Source organism: Silene latifolia, chromosome 5 (genome assembly GCF_048544455.1).
Source record: "Silene latifolia isolate original U9 population chromosome 5, ASM4854445v1, whole genome shotgun sequence".
NCBI lineage: Eukaryota > Viridiplantae > Streptophyta > Magnoliopsida > Caryophyllales > Caryophyllaceae > Silene > Silene latifolia.
In genome coordinates this window covers 12,288,211-12,313,198 of record NC_133530.1, presented here as the reverse complement: position 1 = coordinate 12,313,198, position 24,988 = coordinate 12,288,211, and the positions used below count along the sequence as shown (strand labels likewise).

The 24,988-nt window shown below is 36.1% G+C and overlaps 1 protein-coding gene and 1 pseudogene across 2 annotated transcripts in view; one reads left to right on the top strand and one right to left on the bottom strand.

Annotated features, from left to right (window-relative positions):
• The first annotated feature begins 869 nt into the window (after positions 1–869).
• Positions 870–24,988, top strand: part of LOC141656728 (structural maintenance of chromosomes flexible hinge domain-containing protein GMI1) — a 43,758-nt gene continuing 19,639 nt past the window's right edge. Inside the window, exons 1-39 of one of the 2 annotated variants that reach the window (XM_074463739.1) lie at positions 870–1,401; positions 2,297–2,329; positions 2,655–2,741; positions 2,847–2,902; positions 3,707–3,790; positions 3,941–4,013; positions 4,301–4,356; positions 4,449–4,560; positions 4,725–4,793; positions 5,225–5,308; positions 5,415–5,459; positions 6,147–6,282; positions 6,445–6,497; positions 6,636–6,764; positions 7,258–7,348; positions 7,446–7,480; positions 7,691–7,760; positions 7,859–8,041; positions 8,317–8,475; positions 8,639–8,660; positions 8,744–8,846; positions 9,207–9,323; positions 9,874–10,191; positions 10,279–10,388; positions 11,290–11,467; positions 11,549–11,657; positions 11,762–11,856; positions 11,995–12,093; positions 12,446–12,512; positions 13,029–13,114; positions 13,209–13,487; positions 13,744–13,911; positions 14,607–14,789; positions 14,901–15,056; positions 15,254–15,380; positions 15,867–16,080; positions 16,356–16,523; positions 16,960–17,286; positions 17,398–17,753. In XM_074463739.1, the coding sequence (XP_074319840.1) occupies positions 1,048–1,401; positions 2,297–2,329; positions 2,655–2,741; positions 2,847–2,902; positions 3,707–3,790; positions 3,941–4,013; positions 4,301–4,356; positions 4,449–4,560; positions 4,725–4,793; positions 5,225–5,308; positions 5,415–5,459; positions 6,147–6,282; positions 6,445–6,497; positions 6,636–6,764; positions 7,258–7,348; positions 7,446–7,480; positions 7,691–7,760; positions 7,859–8,041; positions 8,317–8,475; positions 8,639–8,660; positions 8,744–8,846; positions 9,207–9,323; positions 9,874–10,191; positions 10,279–10,388; positions 11,290–11,467; positions 11,549–11,657; positions 11,762–11,856; positions 11,995–12,093; positions 12,446–12,512; positions 13,029–13,114; positions 13,209–13,487; positions 13,744–13,911; positions 14,607–14,789; positions 14,901–15,056; positions 15,254–15,380; positions 15,867–16,080; positions 16,356–16,523; positions 16,960–17,286; positions 17,398–17,704 (5,142 nt within the window). In that variant the 5' untranslated portion in view covers positions 870–1,047 and the 3' untranslated portion in view covers positions 17,705–17,753. Of the gene's footprint in view, positions 1,402–2,296; positions 2,330–2,654; positions 2,742–2,846; positions 2,903–3,706; positions 3,791–3,940; positions 4,014–4,300; positions 4,357–4,448; positions 4,561–4,724; positions 4,794–5,224; positions 5,309–5,414; positions 5,460–6,146; positions 6,283–6,444; positions 6,498–6,635; positions 6,765–7,257; positions 7,349–7,445; positions 7,481–7,690; positions 7,761–7,858; positions 8,042–8,316; positions 8,476–8,638; positions 8,661–8,743; positions 8,847–9,206; positions 9,324–9,873; positions 10,192–10,278; positions 10,389–11,289; positions 11,468–11,548; positions 11,658–11,761; positions 11,857–11,994; positions 12,094–12,445; positions 12,513–13,028; positions 13,115–13,208; positions 13,488–13,743; positions 13,912–14,606; positions 14,790–14,900; positions 15,057–15,253; positions 15,381–15,866; positions 16,081–16,355; positions 16,524–16,959; positions 17,287–17,397; positions 17,983–24,988 lie in introns of those variants that run through there. The other variant, XM_074463738.1, reaches the window with a different exon arrangement.
• On the bottom strand, positions 23,083–24,871 carry LOC141654835 (putative peroxygenase 4; annotated as a pseudogene).

Genomic DNA, 24,988 nt, shown 5'->3' with positions numbered 1-24,988 from the left:
ATTCCTTCCTGAAATTATATAATTTTATTGTGTAATTTTGTTTTAAAAATTATGTAATTTAATCACATTTACTCGCATTTGTAATTAATTCTGCGTAAATGTTATGCATTTTCTTTACACGGAATGTATAAAATTTTATCATAATATTAATTCGAAGAAGTATTCCATAAGATGATTTTATATAATTTGTTGCGAGACGAAATTTATCGCATGTTTGAAAAGACGGATATCTTAATAATTAAATACGTTGCACACTCATGGGTTCCACCATAACCTGAATTTTCCAAAGAAAAAAAAAATGCATTTATGACGTGGCGCGTTGTACAATGAGTATTGTCTTCTGAATTTATATAGATAAGATTCTTCCGTCTTATTTTTTATTTTATTTTTGTGACGAGGGTGACAAGTTCGAAATCTATTAGGCATGAATTCAACACTCAAGTCAAGAATGCTCCACAATATTTTGCTATTGGGAGGCTTAAACCCGAGTCTCCTAGGAATTTCACCCAAGTTTTAACTATTAGACTCCACCCTTGCGGATTTCGGTCTTAATTCTTAATTAAGCTACTTCCTCCATTCAACTCTCCTCTACCACTTTCAATTTTCTACACTATTCACAAATAAACATTCAATTTTAATTTTCTCTCAATACATAAGTAAAAATATATTCATGTGAGATCTTGTTTGATTCGTATTTACGAGTACATTAAAAATATCCAACTTTTATAATTATTTTTTGTAAATACGTAGCTAACGATATTTACCACGTAAAACACAGGCAGACAAACGTGATAAAGTAAAGTGGTAGGTTGGAGTTGAAGGGAGGTAGTAGACTCCTAAAATTCTCCCTAACATACGCCCCCTTTAGCACCAACTGTCAAAGTGTCAACTGCGCTAGTACAAAAAAAAAAAAATAGAACGTCGCTTCATATTTCATATCACCATAATCATGTTTTAAACTTCTTTACATTTCCATTATTAGCATACAATTTCTGGGTTTTTCTCAAAATTCAATCTTTTTAACTTTTTTAGTACAAAACTTTTAAAATGGAGGGCAATAATTCTGCCAACAAGAGAAAAATTTCGACAAAAAATGATGAAAATGATGATAAAGTTTACAGATTTCAAGTTCTTTTACCAAATGGTTTAAATGTACAAGTAATTAAAAGAAACCCAGTTAATGAATTTATGTCATTAGCAACATTTGTTGAAAAAGTTAAGGAAAGATGTAATTTAATCTTAAGGCAAACTAGTAATGTTGAGGTTTGTGTTAATTCTAAAAGAGAGATTTTGTGGAGTAGCAAGGAATTGTACTTAGAAGATGGTTTTGGGATGAAGATTAGGGGTGATCTTTGTTATGATAAGTTTAAGCCTAATAAAATTCACTTTTTGAGGCTTTTTGTAAGTACCCTTTAAACATTTTTGTTGTTTATAACTTTAGTGTTCTGTTTTTGAGTAATCGAGACGGTTATATCCGTTTTAAGTGTAATGTTTTGGAGTAAAGTTGTCTCCTTTAGCTATGAAATGTGTCTGTTTTTGTTTTTGTTTGGTGATGATGATGTGGTGTTTGTTTATGTTGTAGACTTGTAGAGGTTTAACAATTTAACATTGTTTCCTTTATTTATTTATTTTGTTTTTGTTTTTATAGTTACTTTATGTTTTTGGGAGATTTTGTTGACTGGCGGTTTCTCTTTTGTTTGAGAAATTGTTAAATCATTGTTTTTGGATTATGGGTGCTTTTGTGGGTTGAAGTTTACACCTTTTTGTTTTAGAATTAGAAAAGTTGTTGGTTGATGATGTTATTTGGGTGGTATGTAGGTTTAAAGAACTACTAGACTTTAAAAATGCTGTTGGTATTTGTTGATCGTCTAGGGTTAGAGACTTAGAGTTCGAGTAATACTTTTTTGGTATTAATTTGTATGATTGTTGGTTTTAATTAGTTTGTAGCCTTGAAGGTTGAAACCCTAAATTGTTGGAAGGGTTCGAGTAAAAATTTAATTGCAAGCTAGAACAATTGGTCGTCCGAGAGAGTGCAAGATGTTGATCATATATGACATAGTATTGAACTTGTGCTTGAGTGGCTTGGTTTGGGATTGGATACTTCCATCTTGGGTTTCATGGACTGAAATGTAAATTAGTAGTAAATAGTATGGTTTTCTCTAATTTCCTCTCAATTGCGAGTTATTGGATTGTGTGGTTGATGGTTTCACATCAAATCTGTATTTCAAACATAAAAAGTGTCGACGAAATAGGAGAGATTCTTACTTATTTGGTAATGTTTTTTTCTCTGGCGCAGGATGGTGCTGGACATACTGTTGATTCATTCCAGGTTTGTGCATAGTTTCCTAAGATTTGTATCCTGAGAGTAATGGGGACTAAGACTCCCTATTCTCTGTCTGGAATATGTTTGGATAAAACAGAATATCTCGTTAAAGTCTTGATGCTTGTTGTATCGTTAAGTAGCATGTCAATGCATTTTATGGGGTAATTTTCATCTTGAGTTCTGGCAACCACCTCTCTATTTGTTTAAACTTTAAATACATGGGTAGTATTGCGTACATACCCCGTCATAGGTAACCTTGAAGGCACCAGAGTCCAGAGTAATGTTGTTGAATTGGTAACCTTTTAACTTTGTTTCTTTTTCTGTTTGCCAGAATATGTGGGATTTGACACCAGACACAGATTTGTTGTCTGAGCTTCCTGATGACTACACATTTGAGACAGCTCTTGCCGACTTGATTGTGAGTAGCTGAGTGTTTTGAGGGTGCATTGTGGAAACAGACTGTTTTATGGTTCATTTTTGCTTTTATTATAGCAATCCGCAGTAACTCGTACTTCTTTTACAGGATAATTCTTTGCAGGCAGTGTGGTCTAACAGCGAAGGTGAAAGGAAGCTGATAAGGTATTCGTTAGTTTGTTAATTATCATTCTAATTTAATCTCTGTTATTTTGGGGCTTATTTCCATGTTTAGTGATTTTGAGGTGGCTGCTATTTGAGGATGAGCGAATTCATGTCATTGCTTTTGCTTAGTAGTGTTCTTTTTGCATTCATCTGATTTGCACTGTCTGGTCAAGCGCGTGTTCATGCTCATTAATTGTATCAAATGCATGGTATAAAATTGTACTCCGTATATGGATACAGCTATGCCATGCAACACAAGTCTTATGTAGTCAAGTCTCTGCTAGTAGCCAGGTTTGAGTGAGCTTACCTACTCTACGGTCTGTGTGAAATACCTTGCAACAAGTTATAGCTATGTGCTTTTACATTCATATTTATTGAACTTTCATGCATTCAGAGACAAGTTGATAGACTCTTTGATCCTCCATACATGCATTCATGTATTATCTCTCTAGTCCCCACATTCCGGTCTTTCACCAAAAGCTACTTTGTAGTTATTGATTATTCTCCTTGATATGTTAAAATTCATATCTTCCAATATATCCTACAAGTTCACGTCTGTCTTCTGGATATTTTTTCTTGATGCACTCATGGCCTTTGCCTAACAATTCAGCTTTAATGTATCAGGTGTAGTTTCCTTTAGTCTATGGTTTCACTTTTATTTTTTCTTGATGCTGGTCTTTCACCAAAAGCTACTTTGTAGTTATTGATTATTCTCCTGGATGTTTGTATCCTTTAGTCTATGGTTTCTCTTTTATTGTTTGTATATGGTTAGCTGAAAAAGGCTTTGAAAAATTTATATTGCAGCATTGAGATTAATGACGATAAAGTTTCCGTATTTGATACTGGGCCTGGAATGGATGGAAGCGCGGAGAACTCAGTTGCTAAATGGTATTTGTAGTCTGTCTCTTCAAACATTTGATTCTTACGAGTTATGTTTTTTCCTGGTCTGGCCAAGTTATGCTCTTTGTGGTTCTTTTGCCTTCTTTCTCTCAATTCCTATTATATAGTTTCTGTATGCTGTAAATTGTCTGGTTTCAGGGGAAAGATGGGCGCTTCACTACACCGATCATCCAAAAAACAAGCCATTGGTGGCAAACCTCCGTTTCTCAGGGTAATTTTAAAATTTATGTGCGGTCTACTAGCAATTCAACTCATTGGCAGAAAGTTTGTTATAAATGAATTTGTATAATGTAAACATCTTTTCTGGTTCTTGCACGTTTGGAGCCTGATGTCATATTTCTTTCCGAGACATATTGGTTTTATTGAACTCAGTAATTAAAACAAGTGTACTTGTCATTGATTAACTCTCTCGCATGTCCTTACACCGAAAACCGATAAATAAGGAAACATAAACAACAAAGGGAGTAATTATTAGTATTGCTTTGCATTTGTATGCAGCCTTTCTTTGGGATGTTTGGGTATGGTGGAACCATAGCGTCCATGCATTTAGGGAGGTATGACATGAACAATGGGTTTCCGTTAATTAAAATTAATCAGACAGCAGGCCTTTTCGCATTACCCCTTACTCTCTCATCTCCTTGACTAGGCATGCTATTGTCTCCGCCAAGACAAAAGAATCGAAGAAAGTCTATTGGCTTCGTTTAGAAAGGGATGCTTTACTCAAGCGAGCTGGTTCAAGTTCTCTTATAAATTGGAAGGTGATAAGAATTCTTTTTTTATAGTACTCAAAGGAATTCATTAGCCTTCCTAAGGAAGAAGACTTCTACTCCTAGATTTTTTTTATAGTACTCAAAGTAAGAAATATCCTACTGGCACCTTCTGCCTTCTTCCTTTTACTCTTCTAAATAGCAATTGATTTCAGGCTCCTGGTGGTATCCGCGATCCAACAGATGATGAGACCGAGAAGTCTGAGCATGGAAGTTTCTTGAAGGTAAATGGTGCTACATCTATGGTTCTATTACATTGTGAATAAATGATTGCTGTTTTCCCAATGGTGTTAAGGCGCCTTTCTATATCTAATTGGTAGACAAAAAAGTAAAAGCATGTTTGTTGGTGATTTGGAGATGTAGTGCTCTCTCTGTGTCCTTTTAAACAGGTAATGATAATGATCACATTAAAGTGTGTAGATTACTTAGTGTCCTGATTGGTTTATGGCCCTAAGCTTGGTACATCCGTAACCAGCTTGTATGACTGTATGAGTAGTCCAAATGTACTTGTCTTTACATTCTGTGTTTTGGATGTCTGAACATTTTCCATATAAAGAGGCACTGTTTAAGCAACTTTTTTTGTGATGCTGATTGCTGTCGTTAATGGTCAAATTTAACTAGGCTGACCTCTGAATATTTAACCATCAATCTACAGGTTGAAATGAAGCCTAAGTTGAAAGTTCCTGATCTATTTAAACTCCAGTGCAAGCTCAAAGACATTTATTTCCCTTACATACAGGTGCTCTTCTGAAAATATTGTCTAAGCTGACTTCAAGCTTTACAAGGATTAGAGGCTATTCTCCTGCTTGCTGGATTTTCATATGGTTTTTCATATTGACTTGCAGTGTGATGAGATGGCCGGGAGGACGGCTACTTTCGTCGAATTTGAGGTCTGCTTCAATTTGCTTGTCCCTGCAGTGTTTCCCAGTTACAAATTATTATGTGGTTGTGGAACTCTGTAGTCAAACTTATGGCTGTTATTGTGAGCTCATGGTCCCGTGTGATCATGGAATTGCTCCTTCACTTTGAAACACTAATCATTGTAAATCTCGGTTTCAGATTGGACCCAGTCGTTGCAACTCAACCTAGGCTTTTATGCCAGAAACGCTTAAACGCTCAAAACCTTGATAACTTGGTGGCTGTTCAATGTCACATCCCTTGATAACTGAATTTGTCGATGATATTTTAATTAGCATAATTTGGTACTCGTATTTTTACACTTAATCTTAGCCAAAAGGTTGAGAAAGGTCTGGTATTGTATTATTAGTGCAGTGATAATTGGTTCGACGGCCGTTGTGTTTAGGCTACCAATTAGGCAAACTGTTAGTTTGTATTGTCCGAACGCTCAATGTTTTTGCTTTAATCAGCACTGGAGGTCATACATAATCCACCTTCGGTTAGTGGATATTGTGTTTTATTTTAGGTGTTTGTCCTGGCCGTAACCTATTTGAGTGTAATGTCTTGTTGTTGCTGCTATTGCGCTGTTGATGTTACGGGTGTTATGACGAGTATGTTACAGTTGACTTTTAGTGCTTCCCTTGTGCCTGATCACCTTTTCCTGACTTGAGATGTTGTAGGTCAATGACATAAATCTAGCTGAAATTGATGGTGGTGAAGTTGCTATCACAAATTTGCATTCTTGTAATGGTCCAGATTTTATTCTAGACATTCATTTTTCTACTGAAGAGGACATGGCTGCAGTCAAAGGCCAAAGTGAGCCATCAAGTTTTCATTAATGCTGATATTTGCTTTTCTATTACAGAATGTCCACTGCTAACACTGAATTACCCAAGCCTCTTTAATATTTAGCTGTCATCTCATGGCCGTATATACTTTATGCTGGAAGGTGAAATAACTTCTAAACTGTGGTTTTAGGTAAAAACGAAGCTAATGCACGGCTGAAATGTGTTTACTTTCCAATTATTGAGGTACGAAGATCTGTGTAATACTTCTTCCACATTCCCCTAGATCAGTGCTAGACCTCGGACCCTTTTTTTTACAGTGTCCCAGCACCAATGCCAAGACCTTAGATGGCTTTTGATTGATTGCAAATATTCTCTGCACAGGGTAAAGAAAACATTGAGAGAATTCTGGAAAAATTGAATGCGGATGGTTGTGGAATTAAGGAGGACTTTCAAACTTTCAGCCGTATTTCCATCAGGCGGTTGGGTCGTCTACTTCCTGACGCTCGTTGGGTATGGCATTTCAATTACGTAGTTTCGTTCTCTAATGTCTCCATTTCTGAGACTCATTACCAATTGTTACATTCAAATTAGAACATGAAAGCGAAAAGTATTTGCTGTTCACTATCTAGCTAAGTTTGAGCAGTACTAGCTAATTTTATTACAAGGAACTGAGGAAAAGATATCAGGTGTTCAAGTTGTCTATTGAACGTCTGAATGTTCTATTATGTGAAGTTGGGGCTAATGTCCATCCTTTAACCCTACCTGACGAAAGCTTTTAGATAAGTACTACCCCCATCCCATTTACATTGTCTCCACCTGACTTTAATTGTCAACAGATATCATCTTTGACAATTAAGTCTCCAAATAAATTTGGCCGCGATACAATGTAAAGTTAGTCATGTTAGGTGTAATGTAAAATTATTCAAGTTAGATTTTTGAAATGAAGTCCAGAATTCCACGCCGTTAGAGATAATTTTTTGTACTGTTGTAATATGTGCTACAGGACCTTTTACCTTTTATGAGGCCTAAACAGAAGAGAGGTGAAAAACTTCTAATTTTGAAGAGGATTTGCTCGAGAGTTAAGTGCTTCATTGGTAAGATTTGTTATGAAATATATTCTGTAATTTTGTAAGGCTGTACCTTTCTCCTTTCTTGACTTCATTTCCTTGTGGCGCTCTCTTTCACTTACAGACACGGATGCTGGTTTCAATCCAATACCTTCAAAGGTGACACATTTTTATTACTGCTAGCTACTGTGATGTCATTTATGATGATCTTTATACACGGAAATGCGGAATTGTAGGACATTTGAATAAGCCCTACACCTAAAAATATTGGATATCTTTTGGATTTTGATGCTGATATTGTGAGGTTTAATTTTGTTGTGACCTTTTTGAGAGAAAAACATGTGCTTTAAGTGCTTGTTTATTGTGCAGACTGATTTAGCACTTCATCACCCTTTCACCAGAGCTTTAAGAGAACTTGGTGGAGATACTGCCATGAAAGGTGATGGTGAATACTGCATACTGAAGTTTCTCGTTATGTATCAGCTGGGGAATAATTATATTTTGCTAAATACAATTGAAACTACACAATTGTTGCAGGCGTAAAATGTCGAATTTTAAGAGGTGGAAAGCAATTATCACCGCTGCAACTTGAAAGAGAGTATCAGGCTTGGGTTCATCAGATGCATAACGATTATGATGAAGAATTTAGCGGTGGTGACGATGAACCTATTGTCCTTATTAATTTAGCTAACAAAGAAGAACTCGGCATCACATCTAATGGTGACGTATAATTTTTTTTTTCTTTTCCTGTGGTTGTTAAAGTAAACACCATTAGCCCTTTCTGTTGTTCTACTTCTATGTAGTGTACAGGTAGTGGCCAATGGTCCTTTATATTTTTGTTGGAAGTATTGAGTATCTGGGTAACTTGTGACTTACGCCAACCATTTTGTTACTTATTATATTCCAGATGGTGGCGAGAGCTTTCCATGTATTGAGCCTAGCTTTAATTTTTTTTTTATGTTGTAATGACTCTTTATTCTGGTCGTATGATGTAGTTGTGAGGGTTCATGAGGCAGTCACACGAAAGGGCAGATCTTGGAATAGAGGGCAGAAAATAAAGATTCTAAAAGGAGCCTGTCCCGGCTGTCACAAAGCCAACATTTATGCAACTGTAGAGTATTTTCTGCTTGAGAATCTCCAAGGTGACGCAGGCGGTAAGTGGCATTCAAGCATTACATTAGTGCTCTATTGTCTAATTCATTTGATTATAACTTGTATCAATTCACTATGTTTTCACTGGTAGCTGAAGATTCCCTGCATATTCTAATAAACTTTTTCTGTGTTCTATCTTACTCATCTATCACCGTTAATGTGCAGGAGAGGCACGGATTATTTGCAGGTATTAATAATCTGTGTTTTCTTCTCAGTTCTTTTTCCATCTCCTCATCATATTATACGTCTTCTGATATTATGGTTCATAAGGCCAAGGCAAGTTCAGGTTCAAGATGGAGCTAAGCTGACAGATGAAGCTTTGGAACTTCACAGCTCTATATCTGTTCCTATCACTGTGATAGATTCAGGAAAGGTGGAGATTTTTTCTTATACATAAAATTATGTGTGATACTTTGTACTCTAAAGCATCATGCTTACTTCTTATTTTCTTCATTAACCCTTTGTTTTGATGGATTTGGAGCCAAAGGTAGACTATGAATTCCTTTTTTTGGGTTACAAGCTAGATGTGAGGGATTTGGAGGAAAGGGAAATGAATGATCCGTTTTCTCACCTACAAGCCAAATTTAAATCTATTCAACCTAGGAAAGATCTTGAATTATAATAAGATTGGTCCACTCCGCCCCCTTCCCTCTTCTCCCCTTCCCACGTAAATGTGTGTCCAAACATAGGGTAAGAGTTTGCTTGCCTATTTATGGGATGTTCTTGACTGCAGTGTGTTGCTCTTAATAATGAAGATTGGAATAGCCATGTTGAGAAGCTAAATCTGAAATTGCCTTCATCTATCGAAGTACTGGGTTTGAAGCAGTGCAAAGCATTAGATATTGATGGGGTTAGTACAAATTTCTAGCTTCTTATTTTTTTTATTTTTTTTATGCCCCGCAAGGGGGAAAAAGGATAATGCCCTTTATTTAAAAATGTCGTTATGGAGAATATATGATTGTTTCACTACTTCCAGGGTAAAATATCAGCCTGCATACTATGATAATTTTCTGTTTCAACATTGATTGGTTAACAATTATAGATTACCCCTGTTTGCATCAGAGTGAATGTTACATTCAGTATAATGACTTCCTTGTTCTAATCGTCTAATTGTTAATTTGGAATTTGAAATGCAAAAAATTCAGTTTCTCTTAGACTCCTTACAGACTGTTTCACATGTAGAAATTGCGAGACGTATAGAGAGTGAGTGATAATACATGTATAAATAGGTAGTTAGTTGGTAGATGGATCAGCCTCACTAAAACATTGCGTGAAACCGTCTCATTTGAGAATTTGTGCAAAAGCTGTGTAGAGTGGTAAAAAAGTTAAGGTTCTTTTTTCTTTTTGAAAGGCCAAGCTTTATACCGCCTTTTCTTTTGATAACCTCAATTATATTTTAGGCATTACCTTCTGGAGCTGTAATTTCTGCGGGGTTAATACCTCCAAAAGAAGTTGTTGCTGTTTTGCGGCCTGCAAATTTCCCTTCAAGCACGTCAACTGATGAGTTGGATCCAAAGTATATTGTAAAGGAGAGTTATGAGATGTGCATGGAAGTTACATTCAAGGCTGCAGCAGCAGAATCCCCGGAGGCTGATCATATTTTTTCAGCAAGTGTAGCAAATACTTCTCGTAGGGGATGCAACGGGTTGTACATCTTTCCCTTACTCGTTCCACAACTGTTCCAGAAGGCTGGGATTTATTCATTCTCATTTTCACTTGTAAGTATCTATTTTTCTTTATTACTCTTCAATTTGTCCTGCATTTCTTGACATTCTTAGGCTACATTGGAATTTACATCTCTGCAGAAAAATTCAGCTAGTACAAGATGTCAAATAAGCATAAAGGTTAAAGCTTGCTCTGAGATCAAAACATGGAAATTATCGGAAGATGATGACACCCTTCCATTTGACGTAAGGTATGCTACCAAACCTCTTCCCCATTATTCTTTGTTCTTAAAGGGACAAGGACATAAGGTACACCAACGCAAAGAGGGCAGTGACGACAAGGCACAATATTTTTGCATACAATTATGTATTTACAGAAATGAAATTTGCGCAACAAGGCAACATATAGAAAATAAGTACTTCGTAAATGATATGGATAATGGAGTGAAAGGAAGGGCGTAATAAAAGAACTAGAAAATAATATGAAAATCCCATAAAAGCAGACCTCTCTATCTGTGCCCTCCATAAGGCATAGGTGCGTTGCTATGGTGCCTCGAGTGTTTGTCTAGCGCCCGATGAGCACCTTTTTTTAAACTAAAATGCTTTCTTGATTCTTGTATGCTCCCTCTGTCCCACTTGTATTGTCACATTTAAGAGTTTGTTGAAGGTTAGAATCAATGAACCACTGCTCACGATAAAGGATTGAATTTGGCAGTCCTATATGTATCTGTGAAATTACGTATAAAACAGGTTGGGCCACACTCATATGGAGGAGAGAGTATCCGCTACATAAGTCTGAAGGAGGTTTCATCCCAAAACCAATTAGTGATGGTGATGAGTGGAACACTCTTTCTTAAATAAAGCATAAACTCATATTTTATTAACGTGGAACAATCAGATGTGGATAATGTCATAATTGGAGCTCTCTGCAGTATCAAATCTAGAATGTACTGAAACTTAGTGATGATTACAAGTTGGACAGCCAGAAATGATGGTTTTTTATTATCCAAATGGAATGGAAGGAGTATATACTATATTTTTGGTGACAAAGCTTTATCTGCTTCTTCTGATGTTTTCGAGCCTAAAACATTTACAAGAATAGTTTCGGTATTCATCAGTACACGATCTAATGGGTCATTACTAATCTTACAGTGTAGGTTCATATTATCCATCATTCTCGGTTGAACGCTATGATAGATATGGCAACTGTGTGGCATTCAATTCTGTCCCAGACATACTATGCAAGCTAATGTCAGATAGAATTGTACTTTCCCCCATAAAATCAGCTATGGTGGAATTGTCAGCAGATAAGCTCCAAGTTACTGTTAAGGTGTGAAATGCGGGTCTTCCTTGTTGTTTCAAGCGTGAATATCTTTACCCCTACAGTTGTCATATTCCGTGATTGTTGCAGAATGTACGTGTAATGACTGATAATTTAGACAAGATTCGCCCAAGTTACAAAGCCACTTTGGTTTTATCACTACGTGATAAGTCAGACATTCTCAGTATTCCCTGTCGAGGTATTTAAGTGTTTTTTAAACCTTTACTTTTGAACAAATAAGTAGAAAAAAGGTTATCATATTCGTTATGCCTTTATGACTTTTGTTTTGTCCTATTTGGCTAGTTTTTCCCGGAGCTCCAAAATCGTTAGCATTCCATTTATCAGAATCTGGCAATTGTTGGCTTCCTAGACAAGTGGTTGACGAGATCAAACTTGAGGTATGTGAGCGTCAAAGCATTTTGTATGCTTGTAGAGTCCAAAATTATGATAATTGAACAAAAGACAAAATTGATCAACAATGAATTTGCAGCTTTGTGCACAGCAGTTTGTGATGTTGGTGTTGTATGTGCAATCAGATTTTTGATAGACATAATAATCACGTCAAAGAGGGACTAGAAGTTGAACTGCAAGTTCATGGGTTCTGTTTCGTGGATGGACTAGGTCACACACGCAAGGTACTACAATCATTCCGTGTACATTTCTAGTCTTTTGTTCACAATGGCTTTCACTCAACTCAGAACTGTACTTTTAAGTTTTAAATGGCAGTATTTTAGACACAATGAGAATAATGGAGAAGCTTGCATGTGCTAGTACAAAAATCATGACGATATGCTAGAATATCTTATCAGTTCCTGTAGGACTAGACTTGTTTTCAATCGCTTTGGCAAAGGAACCCAGTGTGAAAGGTTCTTGTTAGAATTAAAGCTTATTAATTGTTCAATGATTCTGTGTACATTGTACTTGACATGTTTTTTTTTTTTGCAGTAATGTTTTGACTCTCTTAACTCGTAACGTTTATTTTTCTAGGTTGATGATCAAGGTTTTGTTGATCTTGGTGGTGCATTGAAAGTCACAGAAGGCTATGGAAATCCGGGTCAGTTCTCATGAATAAGTTTCTAAAGATATGTTTTGCAGGTTCCCTGATATTGACATTCATGTGTTGAAGTAATTTGTTTCTTTCTCGTGTAAATGGAGATATAAGGACAATTCTGATACCCGCGGCTTTTTAATCCAAGTCTTGAATAGTTGAGTACCACTCCTCAATGACTCCTACTAGGCTAGCTGACATTTGTTCTAGAAGTCATTTGTTACCATGGGCTTTCTGAAAATAACCTTTCTCTGTGTCATAAGCTGCTTGTTGACGATGGAAGGGTTGACAGTTGACAATTAAGCGGTTTCCTTTCGCTAACTATGCTAACTACAGTGATCTTTCTTTTCCCTCTCTCTTGCTTAGTCTTATTGTTGATGCTTCATGAAAAAAGGTTACTTGATATTTTAAGCTTCCGGTGTCACTGTTCTTATTTGATAACAGGAGTGTATGCTTAATTGTACTCGGTATATTTATATCCCTTATCCCCATTTGTATAACTCAAAGCTTTTTTATTTACAGTGTCTGTTACCGTCCTCTATAACAAACAAGTGCTTCAGGTTAAAAAATTTCATGTTGAAAAGCGACTGCTACGAATGGTTACCGAGGTTGGTCTTGTGATCCCCCTATTTTAATTTACTAGGAGTAAAAATTCTTGTTTATTTTTTTCTTCTTATTCCTTTGCATAAATCCTGATCTTAGGTACCTGAGGTTTGCCATGCGGGTTCTAAGTTGAAACACGTGGTTTTCGAAGTTGTTGATCCTGATGGGAGTATTGATCAAACTATACACAATGATGACAAGCATAGCCCACCACACATTCTGAAAATAAGAACAGGATCAGCAGAGAATGATTCTGCAAGATATGTTTTTAAGAAAGGTCGCTGTGTCGTTCCGTCTATTACACTTCCTAAACGGAAAGGGGATTTCTTCATTGAGGCTGTTCACTCTCATTACCCAGAGCTGCATCTAAAGTTCAAGGTTGGAAATTGCCTTGTGGTTTATTGAATCACAAATAATGTACTCCCTCCGTTCGAGTCATTTGTTTACCTTTGATTAAAATACTCCTCACAATGAATATAAAAGGTAAACAAATGATCGAGACGGAAAGAGTAGTCACTATTACATTATTTCAGAATTCATTATATTAATTTGAGACCGTCTCTAACGAACATAATTGTTCTTAATATGCTTACTCTGTTATTTACTTTTCAATTGTCCTACTTTGCTTTCCCAGACTGCTGTTTCTCACGCGACAGATGAAACATATGACCTCACTTGTGATCTTCAAGCTTCAAAGGAGAATGACGATTTCATAAACCGATTTTCAAATGACAGGGTCACTCCTGATCCAGTTTCAGATGTTATAGCAACCAGGACTGCACCGAAGGTTCATGACAAAAAGGTATACTTCCGTCCATGGACAAATCTACAGCTTATTTTGCACATAAATTAAGGAACATAATGAATATGTGGCTGAAAGTGCGAGTCGGTGAAAATTGGGCTCACAAACCATAAATAATCACATTTAAGTGAATTACTTACATACAATGATGGACCGATTTGAAGTATGATGTTTGTTCATGGACAACAACAACAACAACAACAACAACAGAGCCTTAATCCCAAAATGATTTGGGGTCGGCTGACATGAATCATCCTTTCGAACCGTCCATGGGTGAACGCACGCCTCAAAATGCGAATAAAAAGGGAAGATGAAAAACAAAAAGGGAGAACGAAAATGTAATGTAAAGTCAAGGTGAACTAAGGGGTTTTAAAATCGAATTCCGTCTTTCTTTTATAAAAACTTAAAATTTAAATCGAGAGAAAAGATTAAAACGATTTTTAAAAACCGAAATAGAGTTAAGGATCCGGAATGAACCAGGTAAAATCTATAAGAAAGTGGTTGTTGAAAAAGTGTGTAATAATGTTTGTTCATGGACATCCTAAAATATAATCAGGAAGTTTATTCATGGACAGAGGGATGACTATGATTGTGTGAAATTCTTGTTTGTTCTCTATGTTGGTGTTCGGAGATCTGTTTGTGCTCCATGTTGTCTTGAGATGTGGTTGTCGTTAACTAGAGCGTTATGTGTACAGGTTTACAAACAACCTGTACAGGAACGTGCATTTTCATCTCCCTCCCGAACTTCAGATCCAAAGAAGGCATCTGAAAAGTCTGCTGGCAGTTTCATGGATCATCCTGGAACTAATCAGTTCGAGAATATGGCTACTTCAACTGAGAAAACATTGACAGATGACCAGGAAGATTCCAAAAACACTGTAAGCTAGTTCTCTATTCGATTTGAAGAAAAGTTTGACTTTAATATAAAGTTCTTTTATCAAAGATTTTCTGTACAAGGTCTCTATTACTTATATATGTTCTCTTTACAGCCAATCCTCACACAAACTCCAATGAGGCATTATGGTTCAAATGACAAGCATGATGATCACATGTTTAAGTCTCCCGAATCAAAGGTTACCTGTGTAGATCCTTTTACCCCAGGCTGCACAGGCAAATTACTGCTATCTGAGTTAGATGACATACTGGTACGAGCTTGCATGTGTCTGAATCCTTTTTAACCTCGAATTTACTGATATATCTAGGCATTTATATAGATATGCTTCCGTAAATCAATGAATAGAATCAGTATTATGGTATTATTTGGTTGATCTTTGTTATTTGGTGGCGCTATAAATTGTTCTTGTACTGCAATTTAATAGTCTGATATTTGGCACTCCTTCAGGATGATATACACGTGTGTGGTTCGCGTATCAAAGAACATGAAGATCGGCTAGAATATTATGAGTCACGCAAAAATGTATTTCAGGACTTGATTTGCAAAGATCATGAAGAACTGTCACAGTTACAAGGTCTGCTGTAATTAAGAAAAAGACGCTGCTATTACCTGATCCGGACTTGACCTGAAAATGACTGATTCGAATGATCACCTAAGTTTATGTGCATAACAATTGGCAAAAGATTAGTAAACAGGATAAGAAAACTCAACGTATACGGTATACCTGAGCTGACATGTACCATAGATGCCCCCGACTTGAAGTGCTGCCCCTTGCCACACTGGAGTGACCCCTTTGTCAGGTCACTTTTAGCCTGTTACTCTGACACTTCACTTGGCTATCGAGTCGTGTGTCCGACACAGCACTTCAACACTTCATTTTAGACCAAAAATTCAAAAATTCGCTCAAATAGCCGTGTCCGACACTCTGACACGTGTCAGAGTCGGGGCAATACAGCACAGCTTTTAGCAATTATAGGGTAGAAACATTTATTTTTACAAGCTTGTATTTTACTGGAACAACCCTTTTGACTCATTCTGTGATCCTAATTTTTTTTTTCAGCTACAATGGAACCAGTACCATTATCAATGGCATACTGCATGTCTCAAGAAGAGGCTGTGGTGGAGAAAATAGAGAAGAAGGTTGAGTCAGCAGCGGCTTTGTACAGCTTCGTTTCAAGAGATTCGTCTTTGAGAGATCAGTACTCTATGTTTATGGATGACGTGGTAGGATTAGTTGCACTAATTGGGACTGCTCCGACTCACAGCCTTAGTCGGTAATGTGATTCTTCCTTTTGATAAATAATTCTTGACAGCTGCAGCAAATCTGTGATGTACTACCTCAATCCCATTGTTATCTTCCTAGTTTGATTTTTGTGGTCAACCTATGTTAACTCTGACCATGAATTTCTCCAAAATACGCGTAAATCCAATGTAAATTTTGTTATGTTTGATTCATCGAAACAATTTGCATTGTGAGAAAATGTTTATCAAAGTTGACAATATAATGGGCTGAGTTGAATACTTGCTGTATATTCATTTGCGTATGCAGCTCATTAGCTGAATACTTGGGAGAAGATCAGATGTTGGCTGTTGTTTGTCGCTCAAATGCTGCTATGAGAAGGCCTGGGACGTATGAACTTGAGCTTAAGTCCATTGCTTCAGAACTGGGGACATGTATCAGAGGCAGTCACTTATTTATATGTCTTGAAGATATAAGGCAAGTCAATATGGTCGATGTATATATTGTCGAGCCTTTTCTAATCTATATTTTGTTGTACATTCAGGTGGAAGATCATCAGATAGCTCAATAGCTTAGAAATTAGAATTATTATTATTAATGAACAATCCCAATAAGCATTTTACATATCCTTTAGAGAAACTCATATGAAACGGTTTTACGATAATATTATAGAATGACAATGATCCATTTGAGAATTCAATGAGTAGGTCTTCAAATGAGGTTAATGGCAGTATACGAGAATAAAATGAGGCAGTCTTCTTATTAAGTTGGTAGGCAGTCGGATAATGTGTTTATAAGTAGGGTTTACAGTTAAATGTGTTAGTCGTGCATTGTAATAACAAAAGACCATCTCTTCCTATTTACGGGTACATCTTTTAGACTTTCTGCGAAGAAACTGACATTAACTTTACAGGGCATTTCCGGGTAGGCTTATTGAGGACGGTTCTCAGAAAAGATTGTCTTTACCCAACCCGAGTTTACCTGATGGAACAACTCCACCAGGTTTTCTGGGATTTGCTGTCAACATGATAGACATTGCTGCCAAACATCTAAACACCAAGACGTCATCCGGTCATGGTCTTAGGGAAACTCTATTTTACCGACTCTTTGGTGAGCTTCAAGTGTATGACACAAAGGAGGACATGCAAGAAGCCTATTGTTGTGGTTGTGCAAAAGATGGTGCTTTATCTCTGGATGGAGGAATCGTGCGAGGAAGTGGAATGATTACACTAGGCTGCAAGTATGATCTTCTATTCTCTGGCAATGTTGCGATCTTCATTTTACAGTAAAGCTTGTGCCTACTCACCTGAAATTTAGAGTTTACTGAGCAACTCCTTATTTTCGCTTTCAGGGAAGTGGATGTGCATTTTCCGGTCATTGCTGAAAAAAATCAATTAGTCCCATTTTGTGAAACAAGTAGTCTAGAAGAGCTTGAAGAAATGGTGAAAAAGAAGCAGCAGCAAATCGAAGATAATAAAGCAGAGTTGATCTTAGTCGAGGAGGCCATCATTTACTTGAGCCAACAAAGGAGTGAAGAGTTGCATGAGTTTCATGAAAAGAAGGCTTCTTATCTCAAGTTACTTGAAGCCAAGGAAATGTCTCTCTCGCAATCACAACGATCGCCTATTCCGATAGACCTTGATAGTCCCGGTCTCTAGTTCTAGGAGGCTCGGACCACAAGTATAGTATTAGGGCTGAACTCACATGGTCGTTAAGCATGAGACTGTTTTATACAAGACTCATTGGTGGTGCAAATACTCGGGATGTAGGTAAATACTTTTGTACTCGATCGTATCATTTTGAAACAACAGTAAAGCTGAAGCTAGAACAAGAGCTGATGTATGTGCTGAATAGTTAGCTAGAAATTACCTTGTTGAAAGGCTTTTGCTTTGGAATATTTACGTTTTCTCTAATATCTACTTTCTCCATCCCAAAATAATCTTCTCATTTTTGTAATCTTTACGACGCTAATTTGACTCGATTACCCTCACCCTTGTTGTGTTATCAACCGTGACTCCGTGAGCATGTGGCATGTCAAATGACTGAATAAATCAAGTGCACGCTTCCTTTCATAAATTCGTAATGTTGCACGTTGGTGTTGCAATCAGGTGCGTGGTGTTGACTTTAGTCAAACAAATAAGATACCCGGCCCCACTATTTTTTTTTATTAAATGGTGTTAGAAGCAAATCCCCCTATTACTAAGAGAATAAAAATCTCTTAGTAGTTTCCCGCCCAACTCCCCCCTACTTTAATGGGCCCGTGCTTTATGTATTTAAGTCACCACAAATAAGATTCTGATTAATCGGCATGCACTTTATGTATTTAAATCACCACAAATAAGATCTGAGTTGAGCCCACTATCTAATTAAGAATATAGAAACATATTGATTTCCATTGATTACCACCATTCCAACGTATAACCAAAAAATTCCTTTGACTTTTCTAATTAAGAATCAAACAAAATGATTTCCCATTGATAACACCATTCCCACGTATAACCAAAAAAATTCTGACTAAGATAATACGGAGTAACAATCCTATATGGAAACAAATTGTTTCTACATAATTTCGCAGATCTCATTAGAACCAACCAAAATAGTTCCCCTTATTTCGTATATTATTTTGACCGTTTTCTTATAAGGCTAACAGGTTTTTTTAAGTATAATTTACATCTAATTTAATTTCATAAATTAGTTCCCCTTATTGATTTAACATTATAGTATTATTATTAATAGTTCGAAACAAGACTAACTTAGTTTCAACTATCTTTTACGGTAATAAACTTAATTTTTGTCCTCCTTCCTAATATTATATCTACTATATTATAACATTAACTTAAAAGTACCATATATTTTATGCCAAAAACAATTTTATTGTATTTTCCTTTTTATAAACAAAATCTTAAAAATGCCGTGCTGTAGCACGGGTCCTATACTAGTTATTTACAAGTACTCGTAATAAATTGGGTTGAAAATAAGAATATTTGTGGTTAGGATTATGGTGTTTATATAGGATTGAAGTTTTAGGATGGGAAGTGAGAGCTCAATAACTTTGACGCAGTTATACGTAGTTATTATACAAGTTATAAGATAGTATTTTAAAAGCCGAGAATACAACTCCAAATGACCAAGTTTATGACTTTATGTTGAATCCATTTTTGAAATAATGCTCAAAAATAAAATATTTGTCGTTTTGGGTCGGTTTTGAAAATATTTGTCAAAATGGTGTCCACGTAAGCTCGGGATTTCTAGACCTGAAACACGCCACTAACAATGACGTGTTTTGTGAAGGAAACACTCCATTAGCAGTGGCATGTCTAATGTCTTTACAACAATTTTTTTTCTTCAACTGACATAACTTAAAAAAAAATAAAAATAAATAAATATTATACTAAGACACGCCATAGGGAGTGGCGTGTTTCCGCTCCAAAACCCGCCATTCCCAATGGCGTGTTTGTTTTAGTCTATTTTTTAATGAAGTTTCTTTCCCTACTCATTATAAACACCCCATTGGTAGTGGCATGTTTTAGGTCCGGAAATTCCGAACCTACGTAGACACCATTTTGACAAATATTTTCAAAAACGACAATTATTTTATTTTTGAACATTATTTAAAAAATGAAGTCCTTTATGTTAGACCCATTTTTTAAAAACTATGAACTAAAGTATTTTTTGTCTACATTTTGATGAATTGACCTACCCACCACCTGTTTACATAGATCACTTTTTTTTTTTAAAAAAAAAAAAAATAGAAAATACTAGATTGATCCGCTGCTTTTTTTTGAGTTCATAGACCATACATCTGAGATAATATCTCTTTTTGTTTATTTTTTTAGTTTTATTTTAAACCTTTTGAGTTCTGCTTTAGTATAAAGTTTTTGAGCACATTTACTAAAACATTACACTAAAAAAATATAATATTGCTCAAAAACTATATTTATAAATGGTAATATGCTAAGAAAAAAAAGGTGTATATGCTCAAAAACTAAAAGATCGCGTAATCCTTTTTCTACTTTCTGAGATAGGACCAACCTATTTAATCCCCTTTAAATAAAAAAGGTAAGTTAAAATCACCGACTTTCAAAATACCTTGAAAAAATCATCAAACCAGAGACTTTCTTAAACTAGTTGGGTGTCCGCGACCTAACGGTCGCGGTATCCTATGACGTTACTTTAACGTTTTACTCCGATAATGTGAATGTAATTGTAAAATCTTTATATTAAGTTGGATACAGTATAATTTAGTCTATGGCCGATCTTGTTTAAACCAGTATTCAATTTTCCCTTTTCATATTCCTTCAATTTGGTCCATTTTTCCGTTGATAGCATTCGCTACTTTACAATAGCGTTAAAATTAAGTTCCGGCCCTGGAATAGGCCTTGGAATAGTACCTGCTGTGTTAGCAGTAGGAATTAGCAGACTATGATCCTCCTGTCCCGGTTGAGGAGGGCATGCCAAATGGCTGTTGATAAAGGTCAATTCATAAAGGTTAATTCAGGGTGTTTGTTGGAAAATGCACTGTCAAAGTGAAGCGGTGAGCCTGGTTGTAGATGAAAGCTATTGCTTCACCGTCAGTGTATGGTAAGTTCATGCTCATTCTTTTGTCGCTTTGATCAGCTCTGCAAGAACAGATTTTTGGGGCTTCGTTTTTCTATCTTCATATTAACTTCATCACGAGGTCTGGAGTATGTCTGCGGCACTCGTGATGTTATTTAATTTGCTATATTTGATGCTTGAATTCATGTGAAAACTCGCACTTACCTAGGAGGGGCTAGGTAATTGACTTCCTACATTATGTAGGAATTAGAGTTCCATAGGAAGTTCTACTTCCCATGAATTGGGCAACCAAATAAACCTTCATTTACCTACTTCCCATGATTTTCCAATTCCTATGAATTTGAAAGGTAACCAAACAACCCCTTAGTAATATTCATGATTTAGTTCAGTTGATAACAAAAGAATATGAGATGCAAAAGTGATAACCTGAAACCAGAGTAGCTCGTGTTGCATTTGCAAAGCTGCGCCGGAAACACAATTTAGTCGGTGTGGTGGTGCTTGTTGAGCCGCAAGATGCAACAAATTGTTTCCAGTGCTTGGTTCAGTGTAAGCAGCAATCACATCTTTTATTGCTCCTACCTCGTGTATAATCTTGGAGATGTTTTCATGCCGATACTTTAGAGCGGATGAATGAGAGGTGAACGTAGCAGGAGTAAGATTTAAACAAATACAAGATTGAAGGAAAATATCAGATAAGAGGATGAGTGCGGTGATGGGATAAGATTGGAAAAATATAAGATAGAAGGATGAAAGAGAGGTGAACGGCTGAGATGAAAACTAAATAGCAATGGACTGCTGAGATCTACTACTATTGCTAAGGACTATTCATTGGAGGTTCAAATTTCAGAAGATGTGCACACTACGTTTAAACAAACAGCGCCACATCTAATATTAGCATTATGAATATTTGATTTAACTTATACCAACCCCAAGCAGAGTCCGCGTTAATTAGGTCGCGACCCGGTTTTATTCTTAATTCCAATTTATTTATCTTGACCTACTTTCACCCTCCCGAGCAGATGGTCACGACCTAGGTCATCAACTCAATCATTTTCCACTACACAACATTCCCAATTATGCTTGCTTAATTATTATATACCTTTTTTTAATGTTCAACCAATAGAAATTATACACCTAGAATATCACGAAGGTGGTCAATTTTATTCTATAATGGTCAAATTAACCATCAAAGGTCACAAATTAACCATCAAAGATCACCAATTAAGCTTGCTTAATTATGTCATTAGCATGACCAAGCAAGGTCATGACTTAGTAATTGACCTCGCTTGCACATGGTCTTAAAACTTCAATAAATTATTTGCCTTAGTTAAACATTGCAAAGTAAACCACACACAACTTTCCAACTTACACAACATTATTGGCAAACTTTTTAGCCTTTTGAAAAATAGCTGACAATTCACTGTTAAAACTCTCACAATCTAAATCGAAATTCAATCGGACTTGTAAATTAATAACAATTAATGGAACGAACTTTTTCCATGTAAATTAGTTTTCAATTTTCTTTTAAAAAATATAAGTACAAACTTAATATATTCACACATTGGTAATTAATATAATTAAGATATCACAAATGTGTAAATCTGAAGCGAGAGTCCCTACAATAGACAAAAAAAGTTGTTCGGAAATAATTACAAGTCGAAGTAAGCAGTTCATGTTAAGGCGTTACCCAGCTAAAATAAAATAAAAAAACTATATCACTCTTCATCTTCGTCCGCCTTTGTTCATCTTTGGGTCCTTCTTATTCATCTTTGGGTCCTTTGTCTCTAGGTCCTTCATTTCTCCATCACCTTTCAATTTTCGTCCTTGTCTTTAACTTTCTCCAACTGAAACACGAGAGCTTGGACACTAAATAAAAGAGTGTAGATAATGTAAGCTATTATGATACGTATATGAATATCATATAAACTCGAAATTCAATCGGTGGTCAGCATTCAACAATGTAGAGACGGAATAAACTCATAAAGGGAACTAAGATTCCGACTCAAATTTGAATGAGTTCTGATTGTACATTGTACAATTCTGTTCTCATTGTGGTGCACCTCTTTCATATCACAGATTCAAGTGAGACCCATTGCTTTCATAATTGCACTTGTTCAATACATAAATCTCTTCCATGTATGAATTCAATTCCATTAAGACAAAGTTAGATACGCGCGAACATAAGAAAACTCGCAGAAAAAACTTAAAAATTATACCTCATACAACATTGTAATGTAATGTACAGTACATGGTAGAAAAATGGAATCCATTGTAGGTAACAGTGTAACACCCATAATTTACAGTAAAAAACCAACACCTTTATAATAAATTAAAATACAATAGAATTTGTTTAGCGCGAAATTAAATTGTAAGCGATATAAATACATAGCATGGCGAAAACGTTTGTAAATTTACCAATTGTAGGTAACAGTGTAAGCGATCAATTCAAGCTATTACATTCCAGGCCCAACCTGTGATCCACTGCTTATTACATTCTCTAACACTATAAAAGAGAAGAAAATTAAATCAGAAACCAAATAATTTTCATCAAATTATTAAATCTTACATAATAAAAACCGTGTTGGCCAAAACGTTTGTAAATTTACCAATGTTTCGATTTCTTAGAAGCTTTTTTCTCCGTTTCCATTTTCTCGAATAAACTTCCGTCATAAACTGCTCTTACTGTGCCTTTCTCCAATACCCCATTCTTATTCTTCCACAGATAGAAGAGGATCTTCCATTCTATATAGGAACCAAACCTGAACATAAGACGACATATATTAGAGCCATTCATAGGTAGTACGACACTACGACTCATGAACCTCACCCTCACGATCCCAACAGAAGCGGTTATGAACAATGTAATAGCTCGCTAGTTTATGGATTGGAAAAGACAAATTCCTTGTGTGGTCTGTCCAATTTCGCATTTGTTCATCTCGAATGCATGGCATGTGATATGATAATTGGTAAAGAGTCGACAAATGACTCGCTTTTGATAAGGTTCAAATCCTGTTATACCAACATGTGGCTCGGTTTACACAAAGAGAGCTGCTTACCATCCTGCAAAGTCCTTTGGTTGTCTGTTTGCCTTCAGCATATCTCCAAGTTCGTTACTGGTTAGAGCATTACCATTGCTATGTGCATGCTTGCTGAAAACCACTTCAAACTTTGATCGAACGAACCTTTGAACATACCCAAAAAGTGTTAAAAACATGGTGCAAGAGAGTTTGTCACACTCAAAAGTTATAAGCAAGTTCAAAGAAATAATTTTTGTAGAATAAGACAGTCTCACACACCTTCCTTAAGTTTTTGTAGTCCCGAAAAAGTCTCAACAAATTGTAGAATAAGACAGTCTCACACACCTTCCTTCGGTGTCGTAGACACCATAATCACTCCCATGTTTTGGCTTTGGCTATATTCTTAATTTCAATTGGAAATAGAAATGATGGGAATTTCCCCTGCAACACGTCAGGCAACAAATAAGTAAAAAGTTGAGCTCAATCATGAAGACTTCAAGTAAGCTTAATTAGTCTTAATGATTCTCAGTAGTAGTGAACACGTATTAACACGACATTTATGTGGACACTAACGCTACTAATGTAATTTCGCATAGCGAACATAACTCACAATGAGCTAACCCAAATAAGCCGTTATAAGATCAACCAAACCTTGTGTAAAAACATCAGTCTTATGGCCATGGGCACTTTCAATCTATATGGGCACATTATTAGTATTATGTTTGAAAAAAAGATGTGCCCATAAATTTCAAACATGGGCACATTGTTATAGGTATATATAACGTGAATTGATACATATCTATATACGTATTTAATGTAGTGGCCTGATGAACTCCATGTGCACTTTTTCAGCCTACTGTTATTCCACAAGCCTTTAGGATTCTGGATTGTGCAACATCTTTGAAACACAGTAATATAAAGAAGGCAAGTTTGCTAAGTAACACACGTAGAATGGCGCTTAGAGTCAGTGATGAACATCTTTGGAATAGGAGGCTTCAACAACTTGTTATAGTGATCAACTTTGGCACACAACTTGTTTGGAATACAGTAATATGACGAAGCCAAGTATGGTAACTAAAAGGCTCATCTTCTTGATCTTGCAAGTCAACTTCACAGCCACTATTGCTAAGGACTATTCATAAGGAATCCACTATTCGATATTCAACAGTTACTTTGATCGTCTTTACTGAGAATGTCATAGTACTCAGCATCTAAGGAAGAGAGCATTCCATCAACATCTTTAATTGCCATGATTGTCCGATGTACAGCTATCCAATTCGCCAACTACCCACAAAAACCAACCAATCAATGATCAAATCCCAGAAATTTTTGATGAAGAAAAAGGAAGATTAATGAAGAATGAAAAAA